Here is a 17,553-nt window from a genome sequence, read left to right as displayed (position 1 = left end):
TTAAGAAAAACAAACACCTCCACCCCTCCACCCAAAAAACTATTAACAGTATCGGACTTTAATACCTTGCCTGAGGGTGGGCAGCTGGGCTGGTTGGTTAGTGAGGGTGTGGTCACTAACACGCTCCAACAAGGATGAGGAAAATGAACTCATAGTGAACTGAATGTGATCTGGGCTGCTACTGTCAGACAATGCAACCTATTGTACCGCTGCGGCCGTAGAGCCTCATCATCAGCACATCGCCCCGTGGCCCCTCCTCTTCCCTCCACTGTTGTGCCCTTGCAAAACTTTGCCCCCATCTGAAATGCTCCTATCAGGGCACCAACGATCCAAGCAATGAGCCAGTGCTATTAAAGCTCTTATTTTGTTTTCCCATCAGTACCAAACATGTAACTTACTGTATGAAAACACCCCATTTTTAGACGCTGTTAAAAGACTGATTTGCCTGCTAATGAGACGTTTATTGGCTCTTATGTGGTTCCTTTACACTCATTTCAACAGATCAACAAATTTGAGAAGTGAGAGGGACAAAATTATTTAATGCATGACAAAACTGAGAAGATCTTTGGCAGGCTGCTATAATAGGGAGAGCAGAAACAGAGCAACTGTAATAGTTGACAACAATCACACCCCATCTTATCTTAGAGACCCAATAACACAATCTCACACCAATAGAGCATTTTACTCTCCATTGGTGTGATATTGTGAGCTTACCTGTGGTTCCTAGAATATTTAGTAGAATGGGAGACAGACCCTTCAGATCTCAGGCCCCTCTTCTGTGGAACCAGCTCCCAGCTTGGATTCGGGAGACGGACATTATCTCTACTTTTCAGATTAACCTTAAAAAAAGAGTTAGGGGCGTCACCACATTTTTGACAGATGTTCCAACTCAAACCACCACATGACACTAAGAAGTCAGTGCCTCAGTTCTGATGACAGTTTTTATTAGTCTGGCTCTCCAAAACCAATGTCTCACACCATGGTGGCTACATCCATGTTTTATACTTCCTATGATTGAAACATGGATTATGTGTGGTAGAGGAATAGCGTTGGTGGGCTTTTAAAACCTCATTTTAATCATCGTCAAACTGGTTTGAATTGCTAACGCTTCTGATGACACTCATTTGACCTTTGACTTCTCAGTAGAAACAACTAGTGTTAATGGTTTTGTAGATGCTATAAAATTCCACGAAGGTCAGATGAGATTAGGCAGACATGCAGTAGAGCTGGTAGGAGGTTCTGATCATGTGTTACAAGCCTAAAAACAGAAACATTCATGCGAGTGAATACATCACATGATAGGGAGTACATGACCCCATTAGTCCACATTGTTTTATTAAACTGAGAGGCCTGCTATGAAAATGAATGTGGATATTAATTTCCTCTCAGAGTCTCCGGTTTCTCAACAGTTCCTTGATGCGTTACTGTGGATTCTGTCTGCCTACATGGCCACGGGGCTGAGAAAAGTCTATTTTGTGTGCATAACTGTCTCCTTACGTCATTGTGAGGCTTATGGGAAGCTCTCCTATGCATTCCCTGGAGTGTCTGACTCTGTGTGTGTCTTTAAATATTAGACCTGAATGTGTGCTCATGTAAATTGTGTAAAAAAAAAAAAGAAAAAAAAAAAGAAGTTTGTCATTAATGAACAAATACAGGATTTTCAAAATTTTCCACGCAACAGATCCATCCACATACAAGAAGTGACACATCTCCCCTCGACTCCACTATTGTCCGCCTTCTAACCTTCGCAGGGAAGTGTGACGCAGTTGGATTCAGGCTTCTATTGGGGCTGTTTCACATGGTTTTCCTGTGGGGGCAAACAAGCGGCACACCAGGGGAAGGTTGTAGAGCTTCACTGCCTGCCTCTGATGTACAAAAATGGGAACTTAAGAGGGGAACTCCAGGAACTTTACACATCAAGACGTGTTTGCAGGACTTGTGGAGGAGTTCTGCATATCTGAACAAATAAATCCTTAGAGAGGTGATAAGATAACTCAAGTTAAGTTACTTCAGTCTGTGTTGGTTAAAGATGAAGATTGAAAATGGAAACCCCATAAAATAAAAAAGAAACAGACTGATTTATGCATCAACTAGGAAGCCTGGAGACCTGCCATGTCCTGACTACACAAAGGTGTTTTACTACCTAGGACAAAAGCTACAAACTTTAAGGTAATGTACCTCAGTAGCCATTAGAAATAAGGCTCAAATATTACATGTGTCTGTTTGAAAAAACAAGTGAAGAAGTTTAAAAAATAATAAAGAAGAGGGTTAAGGGCAAAAATAAACATCAATGAAATCAAAAGAAGAAAATAAGACCTTTGCCATGACTTGATACAGTTCTTATGTCTACTGACTACTACATAGATTTAGTCATACGAACAGCTTCCCTTAATACACTGGAAGCAGGAAAAAAACTAGTATTTCTTTGTGTCATACAATTAGTGCTGAAGAAGTTGGACAAGTGCTGAAACCCTGCATCAGCACATATAAGGTAAACTTAGAGATGAATGCCCCGCAGACCGCTTCCAACTGATGCACCCGCTCCATGAAAACATGAGGAAGTTCCACCAGTACATCATCATCAGCTCCTGTGGACAAAAGGGGGTTTCCAATTCTGCTGAAGCGGTTGCCACTTAAAGTAGCCTCTCCCTTTTCAACTTTACTGGAAAAGATCAAAGACCCAAGTCCATGTCTAGATCTCCTTCTGTTTTCCTTCTTTTACTGACCATCCTTCTCCATAGACTCCAAATCTCCTGAGACCATGATAAAAACAAAACATGTACACAGCAGACCAGAGAAATATCAAACTGCTCTTAGTGCTGCTGTTTGCCTCCTGATTATTGGAGTCTTGCGATATTCTTAGAAAGAAAAACATAACCACATCTTTTGTGGGAGGCAGAAAAAACATCTGGCTTTAAGCTGTAGGCGCTCTCATTAGGTGGTTGATTCAAATTTACAAATTCCAATCAATGGCACATCTCGCACATTGGTCAGCGGAGTAGGGGAACCAAAATTAGACCTATCTGTTTGGCATAGTACAGAAAAAAATCTATGCCAAACAGACTGGGCAGATAGTTGTTTACCCGGTGAGGACGTCTGACACAGAGTGCGTGTATTGGCACTTTAACGTCAAGGACAACGAGGCTAGAATTGGTTAAAGAGGCAGAAAGCTTTTAAAAGCAGTCACATAATACGGTGTAGTCAAGCAGCATAATTAACTGGGCTCATTTTCCTAAAGACACATGCTGGTGCTCATAGCTTCCTGACACAAATAAAAGGGGGAAATCTAATAAAGTCGCTGTCTTTGTAGCTAACAGTCATTCTTAGACTAGTCTCTTGATGAATTAGACTTGATATACCAACGCAAACATTTGAAAGTTCTTTTCCTAAATGTTTTGTATCCAAATCCCTTTTTTCCTTGGAAAATGCTTTATCCTTCAAACCAACCTTTACTCTGTTTTTTGTTTGTTTCCCTTCTGGCTTTGAGTAGTTTTAAAGGAGTACTATTGTTAGAAGCCTTAAAAGTGACATGATCGTAATACAAAGAAGCAATTCTCTTGTACTTACTGAACTTAAAGAATTTTTTTAGCTTTTCTTTTTGAAAGGAAATTGCAGAAACAGTTTTACATGCTGTAATAAAACACTGAAAGCAACACATTAATTCATTCATTTAATGGGATATGACATTACAATCACAAGACAAATCTCTTGACCATAGATCTGTGATAAAGATACGTGTAGCAACTTACACACTTTAGCAACTTTACTTACTGTTTAATTAAATCAATTTAGTATCCATACCCCTTTCCATCAATTTATCATGCTGCTTTTTTAAATTTCCCATCTCACAAACACAAGCTGCTCTGACTGAATGGTATCTTTACCCGACCAGACCTCTCGGACTGTGGCACCCAGCCGCTATCCAAGCCACATAGCATCAAATCCCTACGCCCATATAGTGAACCCCTCTGGCCTGGCTGTTTGATGGGACCACAGGAACTCTGTATTTGGCAGACTAACAGTCTCTTGTTTTATTCCTCTTTATAGGGGTTTCTGAATTGGAAAGTAGTCTTTGGGGATTTAATCAGAATAGCTACATGAATGTTTCTTAGATGATGTGTCTCAGGCTTCTCCTACTGTGGGCAGACTCAGTAAGGACACAATGGAGAGAGCATGTCTCTCAGCTCACTTGGAAATACTTTAGTATGTCAACAGGAAGGAGGCGAGGAGGTGGCTCTTGGCATCTATTAATTGGATGGTTGGTGGTTCCATGTCTGGCAAGATCCTAAGCTCAAGTTCCTCTTCCATTCATCCATCAGAGCGTGAATGTTACACAGAAAGCACTTAAGAATATAAAAAGTGCTTGTAAGAATGGGTGAATGACATTTGTTGTGTGAAGTGCTTTGAGTAATAAAACAGAAAAGAGCTATAGCTATATCCTATTGTAAAGTGTCCTTGGGTGACTTGAAAGGCGCTCATAAATAAAATGTATTATTATTATTATTATTATTATTATTATTATTATTATTATTATTATTATTATAGCAGAACCAGTCCATTTCCCATTTACCTCCTGTAAAATGTGGATAACCACCTTTGTGTGATTGCTTAGCCTGATGATCCATGTTAGTGTAAGTGAAGCTAGTTAAGAGAAAAAGCTGTCTTGGGTTTATTGAACTTCCCTCATAGTACAGGCCCCATGGGCAACAACCTAGCTACTGGAGGAAAACTACAAGCTTTGTCACCAGGTAACCCTCAAAATCCAGTGAGAGCACGAGTTCTCATGTGTGCCTGCATCCATGAATGCGTTTGCAGATCAACACACCTTATTTGGTTATAATGTACTGGAGGGAAGTGGCAGCATGGGTGAAATGACAGAATGTGGGCAAACAACATTTGAGTTTAGTCAACACTTTATGGCAACAGGAACTCGTAGACTTGCACACTGATTATAAATTTCATATTTCATTATTATTGCAAGGAGCCCGTCTGTTCTGGAGCTATCACCTCTATTATCTTCTTCATCTTCTGTATTTTCACTTGCATACGTTCCAAACCTCTAATTACAGAGTAAACCAATGCCAATTTTTCAGCCGTGAATAATTGGCATTAACGTTCCTAAATTACAAATAGGAATTCAAAGTAGTAGACAACCTGTACACCGACGTCATCTGCGTGACGACACGGACACACCCATTTCTCAGCTGCACGCAGCTCCAGGCTTGTACATCAGCTGACACACAGCTCTAAATGTCAACAGCTTCTCAAATCCAGTGTGTATGAATCTCATAAAACTTATCTGCCCCCTTCATGTTCTTCAGTTTCAGCCTAGATGACTTAAAGCAATTAACTCATTACCTAAACGCCACTTCAGGAAATCATGTTTCTCTTTAACTCAGCACACACCTATTCCCTGTAAATGCAAACTAAGCACTCCTTCCTGTTTTGCTAAAGCATTCACATTCAAGTGATGCCTCAAGGCAGCTGGAAATAGTGAGTGTTGTTTTACAGCAAACACCAGTATTGTGCCTGCATGCACCTGCCTTTCCTATATACACACACACAACACTATGAAAGCAACAAAGCTTTGGACAAAACAAGCTTCACCAGGTCACAGCAAACAGCCAAACAAAGCAAGGTGCAGGAGATCTCTGCACAAGCTCTTTGCAGGACCAGACAGTGGACCCATCATACATTATTAACAAGAAGCAAACTATCCATTTCCACTTATACTGACAGGTTGTTGGTTCTTACAGTGTGGTACGGGGGCCATTAATGGCCTCCAGCACCAAGCCACCACCAATAATCAATTAAGATAATAGCAATCACCAACTACTAATTTTTCACCAAACAATTGATTGGGAGACTCGAATGTTAGAATGAGCTCATGTTTCTGAGCTTTGGAAAACCCATCTTAGGCTCTAAGATCCTGTGGAAATTTGTGCCAAATTTTAACAAAACATGGGTCAGTTAAATCCACTATTCTCGTTACATTTGTAGGGGGAAACTTTCTATAAAAAAAACAATACTGCTTAACTTAAAAAGTTAAAACAGCTATTTTGGCTTCACACAACTTGTGTCAACAGAAATGTCTGGATTTCAAAGGATGAGTATCTGTGAGCCAGTTTTGGCTTTATTCAGACCACGTTTGCAGGCTTCAGGACATCCAACTTGATAAAACTTACTTGAATGGAGTCGTTCGCCATGGCTGTCCCTGTTGCTGCCTTCAGTCCGTGCAGATTCACGGACAACTTGTGCACATGTGGGGATTCGGCCCACAGATGAACGCGATGTCTCCTTTCTTAAGACAATAAAATAAGAAAAGATACTCGTATAGGCCTGCGAGTCTTATCTCAACTTCAGGCAAATGTGTAATAACACAAAGGCAAACAGTCAAGGGGTAATCCGCATTGTAGGTCCGCCTGTGGCCGCGCCTGAACCGATCCACCCTGTGTTGTTTAACCAGCGTTAGCCCCCACTCCACTCCACGAACAATCAAAACGGCTCCACCGTGTGTGCGCGTTTTAACAAGAGACACAAGTCATTCAGATAACTGCAAACTACTGAGCTCCGCAGTCATTCATCACCATCCTCTTCTGTGAGTATCTGCCATTCAACAGCTAAAAATCCAGCAGCACGTCCCTGCTGAACGGTCACATCCACAGCCGACATGAAACCAGAGGAGATCCCCCGTCTTCCCTCTCCCCAGCTCCCGGTTACATCCGTGAACACGCCTCACAGCCTCCTCTCTCTTATCACATGCCTTACAAGAAGAAAAAACCCGCCTGTCAGTCCTTCACACAGCCGCAAACCCAGGACAGCGGGAAGCTAACCTGGGCGTTACACATCCCACTCTGGGCTCAAGTCAAAAAACACCACAAAAGAGCTCCTTCTTTGTTTTGCCGCTCGAGATGGACAGCCTCACCCGCCGTGAGACATCCAGGCAGCGGTTAACTGACGGCAAAGCGGCAGCACGCAACACTTGTACGCGAGACCCCGGCCGCGCGCTCCCGACGCCCTTCCAAATCGACCGGGCTGCTCATTGGTCCAGAGCGGGGCAGCGGGGGCGCGCAGGATAGGTCATGTGACATGCTGCAGCGCTGCTTGTTACCTTGTAATGAACCAACTGTTGAATTTGTAAAGCACGCAGAGCCTTTACCTGCCTCATGGTGATTCTATTCAGTAAATACACACAAATACATAAACAAAATAGATCTACATCAGTATGTACAACAGCCTGTCTCACCGAAAAATGAAGAATAACAACCGCAGTACAACTTCAGCCTGAAGGTACCTGATTATTATATATTGTTTTATAAATAATATTAAATGGAAACTAACACTCCTGTCGGCTAAAGACAGGAAACTGAGGCTAAAAGTTGCACAGTCTCACCCCAAATTATCTGGGCATCAGAAAATTTGGATGAAATTTGCTGGTCTGACGAGTCTTATTTTCTGCTCCAACACCCAAACGGTCAGCGTAAAACAACATGAAACCGTGGATCCATCCTGCCCCTTATCAACAGCTCAGCCTGGTAGTGGTGGTGTAATTTTGTGGTGGATATTTTCTTGGCACACTTTGGGCCCCTTTGTACCGAAAGAGCATCATTTAAACACCCCAGCTTACTCCAGTATTGCTGCTGACCACTTCCAGCCCTTTATGACCAAAACTACAGGTCTCAAGTGTCTGAAGACAAGTAATTTGCCATTGGAACAACACATAATACAGATTATAACACACCATTAGCCATCCCACTTTCACGTTTACATCAATAAAGAAAAACCTTGCCTTTGAAAAGCCATAAAAAAACCCAGATTTACAGCTATGGAGGCCCACCTGTTTAACAGGCTGATACTCTCTCATTGAGCAGAAATGTTAATAATAATGTAATACAAACCCTGCGTGTGGGAGAGAGAAGCTCATGACAGGGTCAGTTGATGTTAGGGTGGTGTGAGTGGGTGTCTGTGTTAGATTTAACAAAGATAAACTGATGCACATTTGCATATCTCATTTGCATCATGAAAATCTTTCAGCGGGGGCAGAGGACAAGAGCAGGGACAGAGGACTCACATACCATATCCTAAATATATGTTAAATGTGTAGGCTCATAACGATAAACTTAATACAGCTGAGTCACCTACGGTCATCAAAGAGCTGACTCGAGCAGTGAAAGGCAGCAATAACTCATGATAAGGCAAACAGATGTCTGTAATAAACTGTTAAAATTTCCACACAGATGTTTTAGTCCAGTTGTTCTGAGGGGTGGAGTTATTTAGGTTATGAAAAACTTTTCTTATCTCGGTGATATCTGCTAACAGAGCACGGCATGATGGTTAATCTCTCTCTGTATGAAGGAGGGACTGAAAACAAAATTAGGTGTATTTGCACAAGCTTTGAAATGCAAGCACTAGTTTTATATTGGTATTTGTCATATTGGCTGATATCTGCCTATAAACAAATGTTTAAAGAGGACCTATTAAAATGTAGTGTTTTCAATTTGTTTTCATTATTATTATTAGTAGTAGTAGTATTTAGGTTTCAGTTTAGTTTAGTTTCAGTCATTTTCCAGAGCCGCATTGAAAGTTTCACTTTAGTTTTCAACTGTAGAAACTGTTCATTTTCAGTTTGATTTGTATTAGTTTCAGTGTTAGTTTAAGATTTCCCCCAATTTCACAATAACAATAATTCAAATATGTGGCATAAAATCAATAATAATCAGCTATCATTTGCTCCAGCGCATCTGTTTTAGCATATTTGTGCTGCAGGAGAAAAAGAAAAAAAAATCGGTTTCTTTCTGCCACAGGGAAAATAATGAATTAAAAAATTAAATAAAAGTTAAACCAAGTCTCAGGGACTTGAGTCAAAATTTTCAGTTATGAATTAAGTATCTCGAAAGTTAATTCGGAATTTCAAGATATCTTGAAATTTCAATTTATTAGGTGGAAATTTTGACTCAGAGACCCATTTATGTGGTTTTGTTCTGTTGCTTTTCAGTGTCAAATAAAAAATTAAATTAAAAAATAAAGAAAAATAAAGAAAACGCACAATTGCAGGCAGTGTAAAATCGTGAAGCTTATAACTTTACGTGATTTATTTTTTTTTATTTACTTTTTTGTTGCTAGGCAGGGACCTTTGACCTTGGACAAGAGGCTGACGTGCAAAAGAAGGGTAACGGCTAACAGCTAAGCTAGCGAAGTTGTTAATGGTAAACGCCGGCTCCCAGTAAACGTGCTAGTGAGCTGGGGCGATCCCAGCATAACATTTAACAATCATTTTCGTTAATTCTAATAAAAACAGTATTTTGCTGCCAAATTTCACTTTCTTTTCGTGTTTGCGTCTCATAGCTAGCTAGATCGCTGTGTTATCGTGAATTAGCAGGACGTTAGTAAAGAGTTCACTCGTGATGCCTGTGGCAAAGCCAGAAATGCTTCTCTAATGTAGTTTGATTTTCAGCAGCTGTTCAGTTAACGTCCACTTGCCTGCAGCGGGAAGCATGTCGGTCACTGAAGTGTCAGCATCAGGGCAACACCTGGATCTGGATCTACAGGATTCAGACGGCAAGGACCGTCTGCAAATCGGCACATATACAGGTCAGAGGGTAGAAGACACTGTAGTACATGTCAGTGCAAAAGAAAATTGGCTGTTAGGAGGAGGATGAAGAGTGGGCAGGTGGCTGGTCCGGATCACATACCTGTGGAGGTATGAAGATGTTTAAAAGAGAGGGCACCGTTTAACACCGTTTTGGAGAGTTAGAGGAAGAAACGGGGAAGAAGTGGTACTTATTTTCAAGAACAAAAGTGTAAGAGCTGTAGTAACAACAGAGGGATAAAGCCGATGAGACATACTATGAAGCTGTGGGAAAGAATCGTTTAAGCTAGTTTAAGGAGAGAGGTGGCAATCGCTGATCGCCAGTATGGTTTAATGATGACAAAGAGCACTACTAAGAATTTGCTGTCGGTGCCTTGATAGAGGATTACAAGGCTGGCCAGCAGGACATGTATGAATACAGGTGTGTGGTAGGAATAACAGATGGATTAATGAGGAGGAGGTGGAGGTATGCTCTGGAGAGAAGAGGAATGAAAGTCAATAGAAGCGAGACAGAATACATGAGTCTGAGGTGTAACAGTGAAGATACAAGAAGGACAGTAAGTAAAGGTAGCTGAATTGAAATATCTGGGTTCAACCATCCAATTTAATGGATAGTGCACAAGAAAGGTGAAGCAGACAGTGATTGGAGGGTGGAGTGGGTCGAGATGACTGTTTGGAGAAGCAGAAAGAGTGATAAAGTTGCATTATGGTAGTGAGACCTGCTATGATGTATGGTTTGGAGACGCCAGCATTAGCAAAATGACAGGAGGCAGAGTGAGCAGGAGAGATTAGAAATGAGTGCATTAGCTCAGTTTGAGTAGTTTGGACATAAAGTTAGAGTCAGCTGATCGATACATGAATTTGTAGGAACATCACGGTTACACATTTGTTTTAGTGTAATCGCACCACAAAAGTGATGTAGAGACTGGAACACAGGAGGCTGTATAAAGAGGTGTTTTACTATCATCTGTGCAGCTGTTTTCTATTATGTTTTAATTTATGTGGGTATAGCACATGTGCACCATTCATTTTATGGTTTAGTAAAATTCTTTTAAATGTTTAGTAATAAATATAAAGTGAAAAATGGTTTTGATCACAGGCGTGCATGGTTTTTCTCCTAAAAAAATAAAAAGTAGAAAATGAATAAATAATGAATCGGAAAAAACATAATACTAATTCAAGAAAAGAAAACCAATTTTAAAAAACAACATAAAATGTAAATAAACATCTAACAACCCTTTTAATTTACTGTTACTTTTATAATTTTTCTTTCATAAATTCATAAACATTTGAAGAAACAAACCAATCAAAATGAAATCGTTCCAGTCTGATCCAAAACCCTGTAAATTGATGTGGTTTAAACCTACAGGAGAACATCAGCCTCTCCATCATGTAGTAAACAGTATGGAGACGTTTTTGGTAATGGCTTTCTTTGCAGTCAGCATTACTCTAAAAATATCTCTGTCTCCAAAGTTTCTAATTCTTGTATTTCTTTTTCAGAAAATATTAAACCTTAATGAAAGAACACTGTGAAGCGATCATCATCATGCTGTTCTCTGTGTTTATGCACATGATTAGGTGTTTCAGAGGCGGAGAAGCAACTATCGTTTTTAGCTGACGTTGCTGTGGCGCCATCCTGTGGTAAATATGGGTGCTGCAGCAGCCCAGACTTGAGCCAGGTTGAGAAAAGCATCTGGCTGCAGCTCCAGTTCTTCTTGAGCAAAACAGATTGCTTACTTGACTGCCTCATCCAGGGGTAGGTTCCTGCTTTGTTGCACTCATTTTGGTCATTTCTCTGTATCATGAAGGTTTTTTGTGTCCTGGCAGGCAGAAGTGTGTAAGCAGGGACACTGTAGTTACTGCTGTGCAGAATTTCCTGTACACCTGTCAGCCTTTCTTTAACCACCTGGAACACCTAACCAGAAGCATCGTGTCCCAAAGCAACCCTCTGCCAGCTGAGAGTTGCACAAGGGTAAATTTTCACAGTTTTATAGCATTTTTTTCCTCATGCATATGAAAAGTTTGGAAAGTTACCATGCTCAGATTGCAAGCTAAAAGGAATTTCAAACACCATAAACATTGCTGAAGTTGTAGGGGTTTTTTTTACCCCCCCCACCTCCTCTTGATGATAAACACCTGCATTTAGAAAAAACATTTGTTTACTTGTTAATTAAATTGATTTGAAAATCTCAAATAAAGGAAATCATGTAGGCAACAAACACTTTTCGCACCACTGTAGTTGACTTTGATTGGAAGCAACAGGTTCATCTGTTGAGTAGTTAAATTATGTATTTGACAGAAAGCTTATTGCACTTCATATAAGAAATGAATCCTATGTTGTTGTGGTCAGTCGCTTCAGAACAGTGTGTGCATCAGCTGTTGGAACAAACTGCCCGAGCGGAAGGTGTATCGGTGCCGTGTGTGTCTACAACTTGAAAATTTTGTGGTTTATATTTACTCTAAACTGTGTGTATGTGTGTGTGCAGCTGTTGGACTTCTCACAGCAGCTGTGTGACAAGTTGGAGCAGATGCTGCTGAGGTGTTCCAGCTACAATCTTCTCAGTTTGGATGAGAAGGAGCCCCAAAGGTGCACGCTTATGCAAACGAATACTTGCTTTTGTTTACGGTGTGTTTGTACTATGAAGCAGAATTTAGTCTTATCGAGCTACAGTTGTGGGTGGAAGTTTGCATCCACTCATTATGGGAATGAATGTCATGCTTTTAAAATTTTGAACCGTTCTTTTTCAAGAATTGGGTGCACAAGTTTGAATTTATTTTGGATTTTCTCTAAAGTCAAAAAATATAAATTAACTCACTCAAGCCCTGTAATAAGTGGAGATGGAGATTCTATAATGAACTCTAACTTGACAAGGCCAAGCCTGACTAATACACATTAACCTTGTGTTAGTGATCATGATTGACTAAAACTGGTAGTTTCTCTTTGCTGCATAAAAACGATTTGTTGGACAGCACACATTGGATTTAGAACAATGAGAAAGTCCGAGGAACTCTGAAGATCTAAGGAGGAGAATTGTAGATTTATAGAAGTCAGGAAGGTCTTCTTTTGGAGCCATTTCTAACTGCAGACCCAAACGGTCACCCACAGATGGGATCGGTTAGGATGCTCAGGAACCATCCAGGAGCCAGCAAAGCTCAAGCCTGCCATGAAACTGCTGGAGCCAATATCCAGCCAGAATTATTCCATGAGCATATTAGCGGGAATGTATGTATACTTTGACTCTGTATGGATTAGAGTCAATCCAAAATAAATTCAAACTTGTGCACCCAATTGTTACTGAAGATGTATACGGTGCAATTATTCCACCCTGGAAAAAGAACAGTTCGATTCTATAATAAAAAAAGCCAAAATTTACCATGACATTCATGCCACTGATGTATTTATTTAAACTTTTGAAACTGTTACGTCATTACAAGTTATCAATGTGACTAACTTATGATTCTCCAAATCCTCATCCTCCTGTTGTTTCTGCTCATGTCCACATTTTATATCTAGTACTGTTTAGCTGTCACACATAAACCTGTAATAATTTTAAACCTCATGTGGTCACATTTCTTCCCTGTCCTACAGATTACTTCACATTTTCTTTGCACCTGCGTGCAGAACCTACTGTTGAGAATCAGCATTTTGTGATTCTTTTTTTTAATACTCCCATCATTTTCGTCTTCTCTGCACAACCCCAACACTGTGACTGTTGCTATAAACCTTTCACTCTGAACATCAACGTCTTTTGCGTTTTTGTTCCCAGCGTGTCTCAGTTCTGCATCGGCCAGAGTCAGCTCGGCCACCTGAGGCTGACCGTTTTCCGTTACTGTGTACCCACGCCGTACCTCTCCCAGGTCAACACGGGGCTGTACAAACGCATGCGCTGGAACGTGGAGAAACTCCACAACGATGAAGAGAAAGAGGCAGAAACTGATTAGTGAGTCTGGATGTTGAAGCATCTCCATGTTCCGTTTCCTATTTCTTGCTCACTTTAAGTCATTAAAACTTCTCACCTTTCATGTGTCATTCCTGGGTTTCAAGCTACTTCCTGTGCTGTGAGGATTTCAGGCCACACAGAGAGGCTGATGATAGCTGCAGTCATGATGATCTGAAGGGGATCTGGTCCATTGGTCGCTGGGTGCAGGTGGACCCGGATCCCAACTCAGATGATATAAATGACTGGTAGGCTGCTATTTATGAAAACTCTGAGCTGTGTCCCCAATTAGGATTTTCTGACTCATCTGTGTTCATGTCTCAGGATCTTGTGTGAGGTCCCTCTGGCCAACTACCACAGACTCTTGTTTCTGGGTGAGGACGAGCCGTCTAGCTGCAAGGCTACAGACTCCCTGATGAAGCTGCTTTTGACTCTGGAGACAGATTAGCAACGAGCATCGTTTTGGTGCCTTATACAAGACCTAAGAAACTGTTCAAGGTTTAAAGTACGTTGAATGCAGCGTGTTGCCGATTCATCTGCATCCAGCTGATGCGAGACGTTTGAACATCTAGTTTCAGTTTGGACGTCAGAGCAAGAATTAAGTATTTGTGTGTTTCCGTGTTGTTTGCGATACGTGACCACTTCACTGGTTGGTCACAGCGACTGCATTCAGGCATGCTACTTTTACGTTCACCGCTTCATTCAGACACTCCTGCAGCAGTGATTGAGAGTTGTGTCCTGCCCCACCCAGACGGGCTGAGAGTGGACATGCTTTAACGTTACTGCAAACAATAAAGAGGCTGTTCTCTGCTCATCTGATTAACCCATATCGACATCTAGAGTCTTGTACTACTGTGACTCGGCATAAACAAATCCTACTACATTTACTTCAGTCATATTAGCATCACAGCTGTTGATGGCAATTGACCAGGAGGCACCTTTAGACCTGAAGCTGAGCTGTTCAGATGACATCTGGAAACCAATCCTTAACCTTAAAAATAAAAGGACAGCGTCTTAAACACATCTGTGGGAACTCTGGGAAAGCGGTGCATGTCTGAAGGGGCTGTAAATAGGTCGTGTCTCTATTAGTGCACATGCCATCATATTTTAAAGTAGACAAAGCCTGTTGCGCACGAACCCTAGAATGTCCAGCTGTTAGAAGGTTCAGTGTCTTTTAGTTTGCATCTGGACATCAGAAGAGAAACTGTTCTACTTTTGTTAGCTGTAAAAACACAGAGGCGCCTGAAAACCTGAGGAGGTGAAGTTGTTCAATACTGTGAAGTTTGCATGTATGGTTTTTAGGTTGTAAAAGATTTCTGCAGAGTTCATGTCTGATGTTTTCAACATTCCCACAGTTGTACAATTTGTAATCGCTCATGTTGAGAAAAGGCAAAGTGTTATTAAAAAAAACCCCATTTTATTTACATGAAACATTGCATTGTAATAATTACACACAATCACAGATTTGCCTACAGAAATGAACAAAGACATTACACTTCAGAATAAGCTGCCACGGTCTGGGCCTTGAGCGAGACGGCCCGATTCGGTTCATTTCACCCGGTTCACGAAGACATTAAAGGAGCACACACAGGCTTCATTTTCAATAAATTACAAAGCAAATGAGACCGACGGACTCTGAGCCCAAGTAAATAACGAAATGTGTTCAGTTTGACCTTGTAACCATTCAGCTCATTAGTTCTGTTGGTTGAACATGAAGAAAGGCAATTTACTTAGAATAAAATCTACCATTTACACTCAACATCTTTCATTCTCTATTCAATAAAAATCTAAATATAACTCTTAAAACTGCTACTATAACTCTAAAACTCTGAAGTACAAAAGTAAAGTGGAGTATCCCTTCATTACAGTGATCAGTCTTTAATGATATACCCGCAAATACTTGAAAACACACCAAGGACATAAAAAATACTGAGCGCCACGTGTTCCCCACCTGGAGCTGCAGGAATGCAAACTTTAGAATACGCTCGAACATGTGGCGGACTCTCTGCTGGAGCCAATCGTGGGAAAGGGCAAAAGTACCGAACATCGAGTCTCAGTCTGCGGTTTAATATTCGGGTCCCTGCTTTGAATTCCATTATCAAACACAATTCGGTCTTTATGCCACTGATCCACAGCGGAAAGGCCAAGGCAGCGAGCCAAGAACTGACTCAACAGGATGTGGATGGAGGGGAGGGGCGACGAGTGCCAGATTTATGAGCCCTCCATTTAGATTCACAACTAGAAGCAGAATTAAACACAAACGGACATCAACATATGGCACTTTTAAACATCTCCTCGCACCTCACAGCAGTGTCGGTTAAACCCAGAGCTCAGTGGTTGCGTTGAATCTGCATCTGACAGCTGGCCTTAAAGCATGCAGTCTGTCACTGAAGCAACGCAAGTATGAGAACCTAAGGAAGACTTTAAATATAACGTTGGGCTACAGATCCTGCAAAAGCATTTAAACACTAACCAGTTCTGTCCATTCTAAACAATGATAATAATGATAAGAACACAAGCTTACTAAAACCTGATTCCAGTGTTTCAAAGGGGTTGCACAGACCACAGGTTGTACTGACCTTTGGTGAGGAAATGCGATCTGAGCAGCTCAGACTGACATCATTTCCTTCATCTTGTCCTAATCTAACGATTTCTTTTACCTCAATCTGGAATAACTTACATTAAAATAGGACAACAGGGACGTCTAGGCCTCAAGAATAACTAGATTTGAACGGGTAAAAATTTAAAACACTAAGGAATTGAATTAAGTGCAATCTGAGTGTGTTCCCACTTTTACCTAAAGTGATGATGATGCATGTAAACACAAACAAATTAACAGGTATGGCTTTGATTTAAAAAAAAAAAAAAAAAACAAAAACAAACCCCCACACAACCAAAAAAAAAAAAAAAAAAAAAAAAAAAAAAAAAAAAAAATTCGCAGGTTCAAGTGAGGAACAGTTTGCCTTACTGGGATCAGCAGTTGCTGTTTGGCACTGTGTGCGCGTGAGTACAGAGATTCAGCAACAGTGTCCAGTTCCACCCTGTCAGTCAATAGATGTGGTGCATGATGGGAGTCTGTTAGTGATCGTATGGTTTCAGGTGTGTGATGTTCTAGTGTGTAAAGTTGGTGTTTAGAGTTGTGCGAGAGGTAAGTGAGGTGCTGAGTTTCAGCGTGCGGCGTCAGGTTGTGCTCATCTGCTTGAGTTTCATCGGCAGAGATGAAGCTCGGGTTCTTCGCCTGCAGAGTGAGAGGCTTTCAGCGGAGGCTCTCAGGCGGTGTCACAGCTCAGGTCCTGTTCTTCAGTCTTGCCTGGTTTTACATGCACGTTAAAGAAGACCTAAAAATCGGGTTTGAATATCAGTCAAGCCTGACTGATTTAGAATTTTAAGACTAATGTTTGGCAATTCAAAAATTTGACATTGGTTGATTTGTTTGTTTGTTTTCTTTAAAATTGTCCTTGCTGTCCTTTCAGCTCGGGCTCTAATCTGATCCCTTTTCTCATTCAGAATAGTAAAAATAAACGAGCATAGAAATACAACCAAACATACGGTAACTGACGCTATGGATACATTTCTCTTTATAGTGTTGGCAATGAACATTTTTCCTACTTGCAGAGAAGAATTTTAAATATTTACCTAAAGACGTTTCACCTTTTCAGTCCATTTAGTTTAATTTACCATCTTAAATACTGCCTGAGAGTCTTACTCATTAACCTTTTTGCATTAATTAACAGCAACGTGTTTGGAGAACCAGCCAATAATTCAACTGTAGCACCACCAAACATTGGTAACAGTTTTGTTTGTGCTTGTTTTCACAGTACAGGAAGAAAAACCATCATCTCTGAAATTAACTCGGGGCAGTGGTTCCATCTCTTAAAAATAACATTGGTCACTTTTTGCCACAGCTCTGAATTTTAGCTGCTTTCAAAGCCCCCAGTAAGTAGACATACTCAGTAGTTTGGAAGAAAAACAAGATTCAAAGAAAGTCTAAAAAAAATAAAGAGTGCGTGGAACAAAGTCATTCGC

The 17,553-nt window shown here is 40.8% G+C and overlaps 2 protein-coding genes across 3 annotated transcripts in view; one reads left to right on the top strand and one right to left on the bottom strand.

The window, feature by feature from the left end:
* Nucleotides 1-6,337, bottom strand: part of pkn1a (protein kinase N1a) — a 64,363-nt gene extending 58,026 nt beyond the window's left edge. The window contains exon 1 of the mRNA XM_085356113.1: nt 6,186-6,337. Coding sequence (XP_085212239.1) covers nt 6,186-6,206 — 21 coding nt within the window. The 5' untranslated portion in view covers nt 6,207-6,337. The remainder of the gene's footprint in view (nt 1-6,185) is intronic.
* Nucleotides 6,338-8,330: 1,993 nt separating this feature from the next.
* Nucleotides 8,331-13,975, top strand: lg6h19orf67 (linkage group 6 C19orf67 homolog). 2 transcript variants are annotated; one of them, XM_085356111.1, is made up of 8 exons: nt 8,331-8,377; nt 9,458-9,591; nt 11,177-11,345; nt 11,417-11,561; nt 12,076-12,176; nt 13,357-13,530; nt 13,635-13,775; nt 13,852-13,975. In XM_085356111.1, exons 1-8 carry the CDS (start codon nt 8,331-8,333, stop codon nt 13,973-13,975), a joined length of 1,035 nt encoding a protein of 344 aa, XP_085212237.1. The 2 variants fall into 2 exon arrangements, with proteins under 2 accessions (XP_085212237.1, XP_085212238.1); XM_085356112.1 differs by lacking the exon at nt 8,331-8,377 and having other exon boundaries at nt 9,495-9,591; nt 11,168-11,345.
* The last annotated feature ends 3,578 nt before the right edge of the window (nt 13,976-17,553 follow it).

The sequence above is a fragment of the Diplotaxodon limnothrissa genome, linkage group LG6 (assembly GCF_057381915.1).
Source record: "Diplotaxodon limnothrissa isolate DT_005_m linkage group LG6, D_limnothrissa_male_GT1.1, whole genome shotgun sequence".
NCBI classification, from domain to species: domain Eukaryota; kingdom Metazoa; phylum Chordata; class Actinopteri; order Cichliformes; family Cichlidae; genus Diplotaxodon; species Diplotaxodon limnothrissa.
Note: the sequence above shows the minus strand (reverse complement) of the source record. Positions and strands in the feature narration are given on the sequence as shown.